This window comes from Crocodylus porosus, unplaced genomic scaffold, assembly GCF_001723895.1.
Source record: "Crocodylus porosus isolate Cpor-Errol unplaced genomic scaffold, CroPor_comp1, whole genome shotgun sequence".
Lineage (NCBI taxonomy): Eukaryota > Metazoa > Chordata > Crocodylia > Crocodylidae > Crocodylus > Crocodylus porosus.
In genome coordinates, this window is record NW_017728942.1 from 4,264,713 (window position 1) to 4,280,021 (window position 15,309).

At 44.4% G+C, this 15,309-nt stretch overlaps 1 protein-coding gene across 1 annotated transcript; it reads left to right on the plus strand.

Moving 5' to 3' along the window:
• The first annotated feature begins 9,718 nt into the window (after positions 1-9,718).
• On the plus strand, positions 9,719-11,936 carry LOC109318726. The gene is made up of 2 exons (XM_019548104.1): positions 9,719-10,155; positions 10,552-11,936. The coding sequence occupies exon 2, from the start codon at positions 10,644-10,646 to the stop codon at positions 11,766-11,768; it is 1,125 nt and encodes a 374-aa protein (XP_019403649.1). The 5' UTR covers positions 9,719-10,155; positions 10,552-10,643; the 3' UTR covers positions 11,769-11,936.
• Positions 11,937-15,309: the final 3,373 nt, after the last annotated feature.

Here is a 15,309-nt window from a genome sequence, read left to right on the forward strand (position 1 = left end):
CTTCTGGGACTAGGGTTAGGGTTTTCACTAGCAGTGAAAATTCCCTTTGCTTGGCTGCTTGGTTGCATTTGCATGTTAATTCGTTAAACATTCTTCCATGGGGAAATTGAGTCCTTTTGATCTATCAGCAGAGGCTCATAAATATTTAGCCATTGCACTTATTATTCAGGCTAATTTTAGAAAGAAACATTTTAATTACATATTTGGGCATTTTGTTACGCTGAATATGTTCAAAAAATCAGGCTTCAAGCTGACTTGTTTTCTGTTACTTTGGTTAGTCTGTAAGGTGCAAATCTACCCTGCTTTCCACTTGATTTGAGACTAAGACGGCTAACTACATCTTTGTTTTCCATTACCCCAGTTAGAAAATTGCATTGACAATTTGTGGCTATTGTCTGAAGTGTTGTGGGTCATCTAGATTACTCACAGTAGGTTTCCTGCTTCATCAAAAGTCATGGAAAAACATGAGCTCTTATTCAGATATTTCTCCATGTTATGCATTCAGGAGACATGCTTATTACGGCAGTCCTTTTCAGTTTTGACTGGAGATGAATGCTTAGAACCTGTTGTTGTCTTGGGCCCATCTACACATTGCATCTATTGTGCAATTACCTGATTTAATTGCACCATTAATTTAGATTGACTACATGCGCAACTTAGCTATGCCACCTTAAAAGGACCAACCAGCTATAAAGTTATTGCTGGAAAATGTGTAATAACTTAAAGCTGGATGAAAACCAGCTATAAATTTGCATGTGTGGCCTATACCCCTGCAACTGGGAGATTACAGCTCCCCAGTGGGATGCTGGGGCTGCAAATTGTGTCAGCTGTGGGACTCAGCTGCAGGTGCTTACTCTTTGCCCTGTGGGGGGAGCAGGATTCAAGGCTGTCCCATACCAGCAATAAGGTGTGATAGGATCTTATGCTGGATCCCACAATCGTGCCTCCTGCCACACACGTGTAGCAGGCAGGAGGCAAAATTGTGTGGATCACGCATTAGATCCCATTGCACCTTTACCTGCATGTGTAAAGGAGGCCTTAGACATTTAAACTTTATCTTGATGTATAAAATTCACCTTTTTTAAAGAATGACTCTTGTTTTAAGTTCCTCAAATTCTACCAGAAGAAATATCATTAGGGGCAAAAGGTTGCCCAATTAAGACAAATAGTTTCAGATTGGAAGGCTGGACGGGACCTCAGAAGATCATTAGGTCCAGATCCCTGCACCAAGCAGGAAAGATAACTGGGGGTCAGGTGACTCCAGCAAGGTGGCTGTCCAGTCTCCTTTTGAAGATTTCCAGGGTAGAAGATTGTACCACCTCTGGAGGGAGTTTATTTCACAGTCTGGACAGTGGACACCATGAAGCTTTTCCTAGTGTTAAGCCTGAAATGGTCTTCCAGGAGTTTGTGGCCATTACTCCTGGTTTTCCCCTCGGGTGCCCTGGTGAACGGCTGCAGCCTTTCCTCACATGGCTTGCCTTTTAAGACTGATCATACAGATGGCTCTTCTTTGGAGTCTCTCAAGCTTGTCCATATCCTTGTTAAAGTGCGGTGCCCAGAACTGGATGCAGTACTCCAGCTGCGGTCTCACCAGTGCAGAGTAGAGCAGAAGAATCGCCTTGGTTTTGCTGGAGAGGCATCAATTGTTGCATGGCAGAGTTTTAGTTGCCCTACTAGCTACAGCATCGCACTGCCCACTGATATTCATACTGTGGTCTATTATTACCTCCAGGTCCCTTTCATTCGTGGTGCTGGTCAGTTTGGTACCACCAAGCCTGGAGGTGTGTAGGAGGTTGCTCATCCCGAGGTGGAGCACTTTGCATTTCTCAACGTTGAACTTCATCAGATTCCAGTCTGCCCAACTGCCAGCCTGTCTAGGTCTGTCTGTAACTGTAGCCTATCTTCAAACATGACCACGCTTCCCCATAACGTGGTGTCGTCCAGTGAGCTCTGCACCCCCGCATTCAAATCAATAAAGATGTTGAAAAGTACTGGACTGAGCACCGACCCCTGCGGGACACTGCTGCCTACTTCTCACCAGGATGACATGTGTCCGTTCACTATGACTCTGGGTCGTATCCTGCAGCCAGTTTCTTACCCACCTGACTGTCTCAGAGTTGAGCCAAAATTCTCCAATTTTCTTTTGAAGACGTCGTGGGATACTAGATCAAAGGCCTTGTGAAAGTCTAGGTATACAATGTCAACTTGCACTCTTGTGTCCAGGTGGCGAGTTACCTGGTCATAAAAGGAGATGAAGTTGGTTAGGCAAGACGTACCTACGATGAAGCCATGCTGGCTGTCATTCAGAATCCGAACTTCTGCAACCTTCTTGCAGTTGGACTCCTTGATGAACTTTTCTAGGATTTTCCCTAGGATGGAAGTTACGCTGATTTGAAGGGAAAAAGCTATAAAAACTAGGGGATGGACTATCTATGGAAAATCTATTTACCTGTTGCCATAGAAAGAGGTTGTTAAAGTAGCTTTGTAAAAATAAAACAGTTGGCATAAAAACTTCACAGGCTTGCTTTCTGTTCTACCTATATTTTACTTGACTTCCCTATACAAATAGCTACTTGGTTCACGCAAATGAAATATTTGGCATGCTAAAATGCATAGCTATCCAATTCACATGTGAAAGCATAGCAACTGTGCAAATTAGTTTGTGTATTTTGCAGATGCAGTTTTATGCCAAATTTTTTTTAGAAGGTTGGTTTTTGGTAGGGTGATATGTACACAAGAAGTTCATGACCAGTGTAAAATATTAAAAGGGTATCATGAGCTATCTGTAATGATTACACTTAAAGTACCAAAGCAGTATTCCTGTACAAGGGATGTAGGCTAATGGTGTCAAACATGCTGGCAGTAGAGCTAGAGAGATGTTTATCTGAACCTCATGTTGGTGATTGCACTGAAGTGCAAGTTGCCTCCTAGGAAGTATGACAGTACCTGAATGCTATAAATTAGAGCTGGTCTTAAAACTACCAATTTTTTCCAGTATCTGAATTTCTCATGAGAATTTTTTTATCTTTTTAGTGAAAAAAAAATGTCTACGGGAGGCCAAACAGCTTAGCAAAAGAAAATTGTTTGCCCCTCTCTAGTCCCTTCTCACCTCCTTGCATATTGACTAACTTGATTTTGCCCAGAAGGTTTGCCAACAAAGGGAAAAAGACTAGGGTCGCACTCCTGGGTCCAAGTTTGATCTTGGAAGTCTTGGCCCCATAATTGCTTTGCTGAAATTTCACATTGTTAGTCCTGGTTCAGCTCTGCCCTTGTTCAGCAGCTCTAACAAGTGGCAACAGAGTGCTAGTAGCGACAAGGCATTAGGCAGCTGCTTATTTTAAGGAATCGCATCAAACCCTGCTCAAAAAAATCTGTGCTCATACTGCGTTCTTTGGTCTGTTCTTTCACTTCTGCCTCTGGCTAGATGTGGTTAAAAGCTATCGAGGTAAAATATCAATTGGGTATGAAATCTGTTCCCAGCCACCTGGCTCTTTTCTTTAGTAGTCTTTTAAACACTGTGATTTTTGGAAATTTCATAATTGTATGGTCGTTCTGAATAAATTATTTGTTTAAAGTATTACTACAGCCCAACTGCGATTTCAGAAAGTTGACTTGACTAAGCTGTAAGATAAGTTGCACCCCACTATGTTACTTTGCTGATTAATTCTCTGGGTTTTCTCACCTTGCCTATACCGAACGCCCAGTAAAAATGTGTGATTTAATTTAAACCTAGTGCTGTAAATCTCTGTCCATGCCAGAAGATGGCACCATTGATGGGTCTTTCAGGAAAGCTTTAAACATGGTAACTGATGACTACAGCATGGAAACTGAGCTTCATCTTAAAAGCCTCTGAGTTGAGCAGTGCAAATAGAGTATCTCCTATATTTTTAATGTTGAAGTGCAGTAAACAGAGGACTATTTCTCAGTCTTACTTTTCGTGGTAAATTAATACACTTGAATATGTTTCCGAGTTTGTTTTTTTTGGTCTGATTTTTCAGCATCCATGTGGACTCGGGACCACCAACTCCATTTGTCCCTCAAGATTTTTTTTGTTTTTCTTTTATTTGTGTAAAGATTTTTTAGTCACTAAGCCACTGCTTTCAGACTGTTACCTACCAGTGCTAGCAACTGACTGCTCTCAACATTGTTCTTTGCTAGCACACTTACAACATTTGATAAAAGTAAATGCAAATTCATAAGCAACCCATTACTTTGTCCTACCATTATACTTTAAGCAATTAATTTACTCAGGTAGGAGCGAGAAAAGAAAGCCATCAAGGAAAGCCTTCAAGGAAAAGCCAGATGATTGCAGAAAGTATAGAGATAATACTTCATCAAGAAAAGCACCCTCTTTTTGAGGCCATAGTATTAAAAAAATAGTGTGAAGACACTATGCTTTCTTCCAATTAAAACTTAGATCTTGATATATTTTTGGCCATTCAAGAAATGACCATTCAAGAAAGTAGCTTTTTCTCTAACAAGAGGGGTTAGATCTGTCATATTGGCTTAATTCAGTTTAAGCAACTGTATTTTGGCTGCACTTTTCTAGGCTTTACTGTAATGTCTTATTGGAATTGGTGTAGTTTTGTAATGTGCCTTGACGCCCTTCACTCCAAAATACTGCTCTGGAATATGCAAATAACCTATATTATTACGGTGCAGATCTGTTTCCTGGACCACCTGGGTTTTAATATTAGAAATAAAAAAAGTAATGATGCTTACTGAACAGTAAATGGCCTCCCATTTGAGTCCTCTAAATTTGATCAGGAAAAACTGGAGGCCATTCAATAGAATCTTAGAATAAAGGAGTCCTGATATGGGAATTGTGGCATTTCCTCTGAATTCCCTAAATTGGGCATCATGTGCAACTTTCCTATTTTTGGAAGGGAATTCTTCATCTCCAGATTCTGCAAAATCATCCCTGACAGGCTGGCTCTTATCTCTCAGTACTAAACATACTTCTTGTTGAGTGATTTCATTCATAGTGCATTTGAAAGGGATAGTTTACACCAAGGGAGAAGGTGTTTTTGTTCGAAATTCCCACGGAGGATGCCCCTGCTTCCTGTACAAAAGATACATTTCCCTTTTATGCAAATTAGAAGAGATTTCATTCTGGCCACATCAGAGACCATTGGCCTTTGAATCCCTGCATGGGGAGGGCACGCTTGTGATTACAACTAATTAGCACCTAACAGAAGCTCATGAAGTTTGGAAGTGTTGGTGGGGAGGAGGTTCCCAGCCTTTAAAGCATTTGCGAAAAACTGGACTAGATGATGGTATCTTGTAACCCTACCGGAAAGCCAACCTTGAACTGAAGGCTGTTCATATCTTTAACAAAGATGGTTACTCACAAGTGTTGCTCTTAAATGAATTTAAGAAAATGTTAATACAAACTCTTGTCTGTTAATCGAGTTTCAATTCTATGGTGTCTTTGACATCTTAACACTTCCTCCCATTCAGCCAGTTTTCCAGTTAAAAAAGCATCTAGTTAAATTAAGAAGTTAAGCTGTAAAGCATTTAAACTATAAATGGCCAAGCCTTTAGTTATACACCATAAAGATGTAGAAATAGAAGGATAAAATGGCTCCTTCCTTTCCTACCCAAATATTTGATCTCTGCAAGTATCTTTGAACACTTCTTTTACTGTTAGTACCAAAATAGCTGTAGCATGTGGTGGCTATTACCTACAAAAGACAAGCTGGCCAGTAAGGGGTAAAGTCTCCCTATTCAGAGCTAGAACATTATCTTGATCTTTTATCTAGGTCTGTTCTTCAGTGAAGTTGGATACAGGAGCTATACCAAAGTACTTCCTTGAATACACAAAGCCAGAGATTAGGTTACACATGACTATGCCAGGACTAGGACAAAAGCTCCTATATTACCTGGCACACTCCTACTGAATTATTAAAGCTTCTCTTCCAGCTGAATTTATTCACTGGGTAATTAGTCAGTAGGAGAGAAGCTTTCCTTTTACAAAGCTACTGTTGACAGCTCTTGGATCTTTTGTCTTGTTTAAAGAAATGTGTTTGCAGAGCAACTGTCTGGAATTACAGTGGCCATCAGCAAGCATGCAGTCCATGCTTGTTTTGAATCTGCTTATCTTTGGAAATTTGCACTAGTAGCAAATCCAAAACCCTGGTGAATAATATTCTCCCCATTTTACAGAATGGCATACTGAAGAATACCCTGTACTGATAAGTAAAACTGAGTCCGTGCCCACGGGGACAGTCCAGTTCTGAAATCCTGAAGTCCGGATGTTCTCTTGGTTCCTGCTGCCCGTTCCAGCTGTCAGTGCAACCTTTTCTTACATGTTTGGTATTTTGCACAGTGGGTGCATCTACACATGACAGTACGGCAACACAGTGTCCGTAGGCATCTACAAGTGACCAACAGCTACTTTGTCGTAGTGACGTTGGTACAGCATGCCACTGTGGCAAAGTAGCTGCTACAAATAACTGCACCATGTGTACAGTGCAGTATGGGCTGTAACTGCACTGTGATTTAGTACTTCCAAAAGGAAGTACTAGAGCACGGCGCAGTAACAGCATCGCCATAGTGATGTGTTGATGCACCCAATATACCACAACCTTAAATGCAGCTCTTCTAAACTGATTCGCTTTCTCCAGTGCTTTGGCCCCATCCCCCGGAACGTCGAGCCTAGCTTCTGTTTCTCCATATATGGAAGGCAACCAAAGCTGGAGTCAGGAGGCTATTAAAAACTGCCTGCCAAAACTGTTGTAACCAACTGATCTTAAATTGTGGCCAGTGCCACTTCATTTATTCTGATCCTGGCACGAGAAGTGTGATAGTAGCTTCCATTGTTATAATGGCTGCCAATTCCTCTTTGTGAGAGCCTGTAGCACTGCTCTGGGTTCTCTAGTACCTAAGTAGGGTTAATTTAGGAAATGAGACTGCATGTTTTTCCAGGTCCTGTTATGAACCAGATTGGTAGGGAATGTGATGTGCTACTCTGTTAACAATCTCTTGCAGTCTGGCATTCTGTTAACTCCACTAGCAGGGTGGATGCAGTTTAAAATAACTCCATAGATGAAAAGGCATGTGATAAATTAAGCATTCATTTAGTGGTAGGAGATGTTGCTAGTACACACAAGGTTTTTAAAAATCAATTTGTCACAATTACTCCTGCATTGGGTTAATGTTCACGTTTATCTTAGCCAATGAAAAGGCAATGTATTTCAGTCACTGGAAGAAAATAGTAGCTTGTTTTAAAACAGCAACTGTTTCACTGTTTGTTTGTTTTCAATAAAATGTGGAAATATAGTTATTGTCCTCAGGGTTTTGTAAATATTTAGCTCGCCACATCTGCGTTTTTCATTAACTTTCTTAATTCTACAGCACTCTGTGAAGTGACAATACTAGGAGCAGAGCAGAACAGGTTGAGTGAAATAGATGTGGTATGGTTCAGAGCATTATTGAACGCCAGTCTCAGAAGTGAAGTCTTTAACAGGCCCTGAAAATTAATTTAGATCCACAAATAACATCTTTTTCTATGGGCAGCTAGGAGAGCAGTTCAAAGATTATTCAAAGGGAGGCACCTGATAGACACAAGTGTTGTATGTGCACAGATCCTTTAGATTATAATGCATCTCCCTATATGAAACGAACTCAAAATATGCAAGAAATTATGGAAGAGGACAAACAAGCAACAAGGGGATGATGGTGGGAGAGATTGCCAGACAAAACTCCATAGAAAAACCTCTTTTGTTGGTGTCCTCTCTTGTCTTGTTGGACAAGAGAGGCTAGCGACTGAAAAAAATGTAGTCTGTATGATTGTGTCAGAGTCTCATCAAAGGCTGACCTAGGCATAGCATCACAATGGTTCTGCTTGGCTTATCCTTCTTGCCACCTGAATACTTTGCCTTGGTGCTGTGCTCACTGCTGCCATGACCACACCCCTGGGGAGATGAGAGAGAAGATGCTGAACTGACCCTTGTCACCTTCTCAGACCATGGCTCTGTTAAAGGAGAAGATCCCCAACAACTGTCTCCCCTTCAGTGAGTTGTACCAGAACATCCTAGCTACTGTTTTACTCCTGTTGGGACTTCTTGTTGTATTGGATAATGCCATCAAAGTTGCCCTTCTGGTAAGCAAGCAAGAGTGAGTATGGGGGCAGCTTCTTTGCTTAAGCTACTAATAACCTCCTTTGATCTGGTGTCCTACGTTAGTGCTAGGGTGTTGTGTGCCACTGGAGATGGGGTGGGTGACTCAGTGAGTTTAACTTGAATTGGTACTGGTCCCAGCTGTCATGCTCTGAACTCACATGCATGTTTAAACATATAAGGAAACATTTAGTGCTTGAGTACTTACCCAGTAATTCAAAACCACAGTGCAGGGTGTGGTGTGGGTGACTTGATCAGAGCTGTTCTCTCTCCTCCCTGCCAGTACTGATGTCACTGCCCCACTGTGATGCTAGAAGTCTTTGTGTTGCCAGGAGTCAGGCTGGGGGATGCACTGGCAGTGTTTTACTCAATACTGATTTGAGTGTCCCAGATGGCTGCAAAGGGGAGCCAGGGCACACAGTGTCTTGGGGTGACTTGGTATGGGGTCCCTTCCCCCCAGTCAGTACTGACCTGTGTCCCTTATGTGACACTAAGGGAGTTGTGTTGACTGAATGGTTGGATAAGACATAAAATTGAGGTCTGAGCATTTCTGGCCTTTTTAGATCCTATGGCAGTTGATCCTATGTAAAATCCAGAGCAGTAAAGTAGTGTGCTGCCAAATTACAGCCTGGGTGACTACATCCTTTCTCTCTCTTGCTCTCAACTCAAAATTCCTCCCACAGTCATTGTTAGATACAGTCTTCACTCTTCTGAAATATTGTTTAATGTGCTATAGCATCACTGCCCAGCTGTCACTTTTCATCTGATAGGTGGCTGCCTCTCAGCAGTGAATGAACCTAGTTATTGTACGAGAAAGATGCAAGATAACTTAATGACTAGTAACATTTGTAGTTATATCCATCCGGAAAGGGTAATGAGATTTCATGCTGTGAGCTCATGCTGTTGCAGGATCGAAAAGGAATTTCTTTCCCCATAGCTGACTGGGTGTTTATGATCTTAACACTTTCTAAAAGCATGAGATATTGGCCAAAGTGGGAGGAGGTATATCAAATTAGATGGACTAGTGAGCTGATTGGTATCCTAGACCAGATAGATGCATGTTTTCTGCTAGTACTGTATAGCAAATTGGTGGGGAGAACCCCTGGTGTGATCCAATGGGATTATATAGAAAGACCCATGGGTGTCTTAGCCAGTACCACCGGTACTCTGAAGACATTTTTTTCTACAGCTGTCAATAATGTCCATCAATTACTACTGAAATATCCCTCCAAGTGATGTACCCCAGGGACAATGCCTCTTAGAGACATTCCTGCATCCTGACTGCTGGGTGGCAAGAGTGGATGGGCAATTCCTAGTGAGTCTGCCCTGCAGTTTTGTGCAAAATCACAATAAAGGTTGTTTGCCCAGTGGGTACTGAGTCTTTTGAAGGCATTTGCACTTGTGGATCATGCGAAATTGTTTGGGGTTATTTCAACAAGCCCCAACAAACAGAGCAGCATGTATCCTAATCTACACAGCTCATGTGTGGATTTCACAAAGAACTGATTTCAATGAAGGCGGGGAGGGAATAGAAACAGCATTGTTAAAATCCTTTTGTGCCTTTTAAAAATGAAAATGCGTGTTCTTTATTTGGACGTTTTTTCATTTTGAAGTTTAATTTTAAGCAAGAAAATGTGAGAAGGAAGTTCAAAACTAAATGAACTTTTAAAAAAATTGGAAATCATTTCACGGATGTGATCTTAGATTTTTGCTTTGTGACTGTTTTCAGGATTTTATCTTTTCACCTCATGGAGATGCAGTTCTCAAAATCTCAGACATTCTCACAGAAAAGGAGAGCACTTTCTTGCCCAGTTTTATTCTCTGGAGTTAACTCCTGATTCAACTAAGATTGATGGCAAAACTCCCATTCAAAATACTGGGGATTTCAGCACAGAAATTTAGCGTGGTGGAGAAATACCCGTACGGAAAAGATGATGCTAATACTGATGGCTGTTACTCCCTTCTTCCCTTCTCCAGATTTGGAGGTACCTGAACCAGTTTCTGAAGAGAACCTTCTACTTTTTCATCACCAAAGGTAAACAGGGACCGTAGTGCAACTTCTGCTCTCTAAACTGTGAAATATTTCAGGCAGTTCAATTGTTTGACAGAAGCCTTTTAATGTTTTATGTTCCTAGGAACCTGGTTTACCCTGGGTTCCCATTCACTGTGGCTATTGTAGAAGCAACAATGGAAAACTCAAGGAAAAATCTCTAGGGCAGCTATAGCATCTTTGTTCTACTTGCCTTTTCCCTCTTTCTAACCCTTGCCCTCCCCTTCCCATCTCTCACTACTGCCCAGCAGAAAGTCTGGGGTGAAAAGCGCCATATTTGACTGACTAGGAGCCACATGCATTTGCTCGGATAATTCAGCTCCAACACAAACGCTGTGCTTCCATTAATTCATTTCTTTACTCTTTCTTTTTTCTCTGAAGGAGATGGATGTATCAGAACACTGAAGGCCCTTTACTGCAGCAAGAAATGCAGCACATGGAAGGACTTGGTGCTGACTAAAGGCTGCAGAAAAATGTCCAGCCTGCGCTTCCATTGCACTGTGGATCCCTTGCAGCTAACTGTGAATGTGAACCATCTCAATGGGCTGAAAAACCATGATATCCAAGGCCACAAGAAGAGCAAAGGTTACCAAGGCCCTTGGCCACCAGGCCACCAGAACACCGATGATGACAAAGCCAGTTGGTACGGACACAAGCAGCACCCACAAGCGAACTACCAGCCTAACCAAGAGCAGAGTTCCCATGACTGGGATAGCCAGTCCAGCTCCCGCCACTCGGACACTGACAGTCCCCAGCCAGTGTGCCCACCGGGATCCACCGTGTCACTCATGCATTCTCCCTCTGGCTCCCGAGTCCAGCTCACGAAGACCAGGTGCAGCTTGGTTGACTGGAGCACTTACGCACGTGACCCCCAGAGTGCCACAGGGGATAAAGGGCCTGGCTTGGACAGTGCAGGAGAGGCTATCCAAGGACAGAGTTTCCTGAATCAGCCTGCTGGTCCCAGCACTGAGGAACCCACTGCTGCCCATTCAGAGTGCTCTGCTGCACACATTTGCCACCAAGTCAGTGAGACACCATTCATCCCCAGCCCAATCCTGCCAGGCCCCAAGCGGGTGGTGTACTCTGCCTTGACTCCCAACCGAGAGTCAAGAACCTGTCTCAATGACTGTCCCCACTCGGCACCCCCTCAGAAGAGTCCCAAACACCACTCCGGCCCTAAATTGCACCAAGGCCTCCCACTGGGCCAGAAAGCCAGACTGTATGTCTATCTTGTCAACCCGCAGCCTCCCCATCAGAAGCGCACTGCTGTAGGGGCACCCCACGATTTCTCAACGTCTCGCACTGTCTTGGCCAAGGACTTGCTGGGAAAACAGGCATCTCGCAACCATCCCTGGGAGGGTTCCAAGCAAGGCTCAAGAGGGCAGGGGATCTGTGATCCTCACATGCAGCGCAAGAGCATCTGGGAAAGAAAGCGCCAGACCAGTGTTCTGCAATCGAGTCCAGGCTATGAGAAGCTGGTGGGAAGCAGCAGTGGAACCAACATGACCCATGAAGAACCTTACTGCCCCAAGCCACCCATCCTGGTAGACAGAACAAGGGGGAGCTTGGCTTCACCAGCCCCCAGGAGCAGCAACTGAAGATACCTTCGCTTTGGGTTAACCAAGTAACAAGACTTCCCTGCCTGGTGCGATTAGGATTCTGACTCCAGGTGAACCCAGGGAGTTTGGGACTAGGCAAAGTGAAAAGTAGAACAGCCTTCTCTGCTCTTTCATAGTCAACTCTGGATGTGCTGGGTTCAATAAAAATATGCATGCAAATTCTCTGTAATGATTGGTAGCGGAGATAAAACCCAGGGGGCCTGGCTTCCTGTTTTAAGGGCCATCACTTCCTCAATACATACATTTTAACCACACCCAGGCTTCCTAAAAGCACACTGCATTCAAGTCCCTGAGTCTTTAAACATGACCTTTGGCGACTTCCCTCATAATCAGGGAAAAATTCCGTTTTCATTTGAGAGCATATAAATATTTGTATTGTGACTAGTGTGGGCCAGAAGAGAAACTTCCATATGCAGTCTAGGAAGATTGGAATAGAGTTTGCGGTGGAGATGAGATAAAATCTTTCTAATTTCCTCACACCCCCCTCCATCATCAGATTGCCTGGGAAACAGGTCTACAGCTTGTTCCTTGGCCATCACAGTGTATGAGAGACATGCTTGTTAAGTGTCCTTCATTTCCAGTGATATTACTGCTGTTAGTTCCAGAGCCAGAAATTGTTTACATCCTGAAAATAAAAGGCCCAACTGAAATCAGAGTAATTTTGACTACATAGTTTAAGTTTCATACGTGTCTAACCCTGTGTACCCTTTATCAGTGGTCTTTATCACATGCTGCATCTGTCACTGGGCCCTGGCAGACTGAGAGCGTTGGGGAGAGCCGGGCTGGTTGCAAAAGCAGCTGTGTGACCTGCAAGTACAGTTAAACTCCAATGTGTTCTCACTCCTAATGGCTGCTCTAAAAAGCCTTCAAAATGAGTATTTCAGTAATCTACTACAAGGTCTCAGGACTTGGGCCTTGTATGGCACCGTGACAGAGTGCCTGAGGAGCTCTGTCACTTCAAGGGCACAGAAAGAAGAGCAGCTCCCTGTTGTGACTCATAGCACTTTGCAGGAAGCGCTGTGAGTTGCAGTGATCCCCCTGGACCCAACAGAAGTTTGCTTCTGTCCAGGAGCTGGGGATTCAGATGATTGCTTCCAACAACACTCCTCCCTCCCAGCCCAGATGCTGTTTCAGAATTGCAGGGAGTAAAGGGAGCAGAGGGCACTTGTTTGTAGGGTTCCCCAGTCAGTGCTGGAGGTTGGAGACCCCCACCTTGGAAGGCTCCAATCCACCCACCCCACCCTCCAGCACCAGTTTTGAGAACCCCAGACTGAACTGCCTCCGCTCCCTTTCCTCCCTTCCATTCTGAAAACAGCAACAGGCTGGGAGCTCCCCAGCCACAAGTTACAGAACATGCTCTGTTTTGAAGCATGTTCATCGGAGTCCTCATGCAATGAGGGCCCACATTTTTGTGGGATCAGGGCCTTTTCAAGTGGTCTGCAGCCATTCACTTCTGTTTGGTTAAGGCTATAGATTGCTTTCTGGGGTCAGATCTGGTGAAAACAGTCACTTCTGTCTGAGCCCTAAGAGAGCCAGAGCCCAGCCCACAGCCTTGCAGGAAAACGGCACAGCTGGGCTGGGTTGCCGTAGTAACTGCTAATGGCATTAATTAGGGGGCACTTGCAGGTAACCTGAGGAAGTCAGTTGACGAGAAGAGGAGCAGGGCCTGAGAAATATAAGGCTGCTCCAGAGGCTGACTAGGCAATTTGCCCCGGGTCTGGGGGCAGCTGAGCAAGAAGGAGCTCTGCAAAGGTGCTGAAGGCTAGCAAAGGATTTAGGCCCAGGCCTGGGGCAGCAGCCTAGTTTGAGCCAGAATGGCCTGTATGTGTATTTTGATTACAACTTTGAGTCTAGGGAGGCTCAGAAGCCCTGACCCAGGGGGCAGGGTTTGTGTTTGAGATCTTGATTTCAGTATACTGGGCTAGCTGCTGTGGGATTGTCCCATAGTATCCCAATTGCCCCAAGGCAGGGCCAGGGTCCAGGGGCCCAAAGGTCACTCAGTGGTCATAGCTGAAATGTGTGGAAGCCTGATACTGATAGACCTGGAGGTCTGGGGGGACTTTAGAGGTGGTTAAGGAGGTCTCATAGTGCCCTGGACGGGGTGGGGGGAGGGTGCTACAGCCTGACATAGACACCCGAGCGGGGTGACCTGACATAGAAGTCTGGTCCAGTCGGCAGACTAGTGTGAAAGGACTCAGCTACAGCAAAAAGATGGAGGCCTGAGAAGAAAGGCCATTGACAGAAAGAGAAAGCCAAAGCCTGATACTTCAACAATGACAGGCTCACCATTAGACCCTTGGGCACCTTCCCTCCTAATAAATCTTAACCTCAAAGGTGTGGCAGGAGAGTAAGGGAGGTGAGGACCCTTAGAGCTGGAGCCAGGGCAGGGTTTGTGTGGCTACCTGGGGGTATCACGGCTGCCCCTAGGAACCCAACCTGTTACAGTCACACGCAGTTCACAACAGAACAGCCTTAACTACCCAAAGAGGTCCTGACTGGTGCGGTGCTACTGCAGTGCAGACAGCTATTGCATTACATGCGTTCGGGATGCAAGAGCATCCATTTTGGTCCTTTTAACCATTTAACCAGCACTGAGGATTGAGGCTTTGAGGCACTACTTTAGGGCAAATTATAATAAAGATCTGGTCACTAACCAGTGGGGAAACTGCTCGACACAATTTCAGCAATGACCGCTTTTCTTTACGCAGACAAGACCCAAGGATCACTGTCTGCTGCCAACCAGTCCTCCCTAGGAGGCAGAAGGCCGCTATAATTCATGCAGTGAGTATCGGAGAATAGAGACTCTGGCCCAAAGCATTTTACAGCCTTGTGAAAGGGCTGTGTTGAATCCCTATTTGCAAAATAACTCCAAAGATAAGATGTTCTCATCAAAAGACTCCTACTGCAGCAGCAGGCCTTGGCCAAACCACAGTCCTGATTAGGAACATCGTCTGGCTGAATTCTTTCATTTAAAGTGGCCCACAAAGGATTTTTAAATGTCTTGTTATAGCAGCAGTTCCACGCTGAACGAAGGTCACAGCAAGCTCAGGGCATCAAAGCAGGACACTGGGGACAAAGAGAAAGGGCCTTGGATACTGTGTTTCCTACCAAACCAAACCGAATGTGTCAGCGCAGCTTCCCTTCCAGATGCCCCAACCAGCCTGCCACTCACAGCTGGGATGGTGGCTGGAGTCCAGATTCAACATGAGCAAAACTAACAAGCCTGAGAGTTCCCACAGTACGTTCCTTGCTCTTCAGATAACTACTCTAACTGCAGACTCCAAAAGGATGTTCCATCCTGTGTTGCAATAACCAGTGAACAGGTCTCCATGACAGACCCGAGAGCAGAGCCCCAGAGCACAGAAAGTCTGGCAAAGCAGTGGCATTAACTGAAATGGGTCAGAGAATCACAGTAGCTCTGCTAAATTTTAGAAATAAAAATAGCTGGTTTTCTATGAAGTCAGTGCATGCCTCCAGTGGCTTTTGGAGCAGATCCAGGCATGCTTTGCTGTTTTTTGTC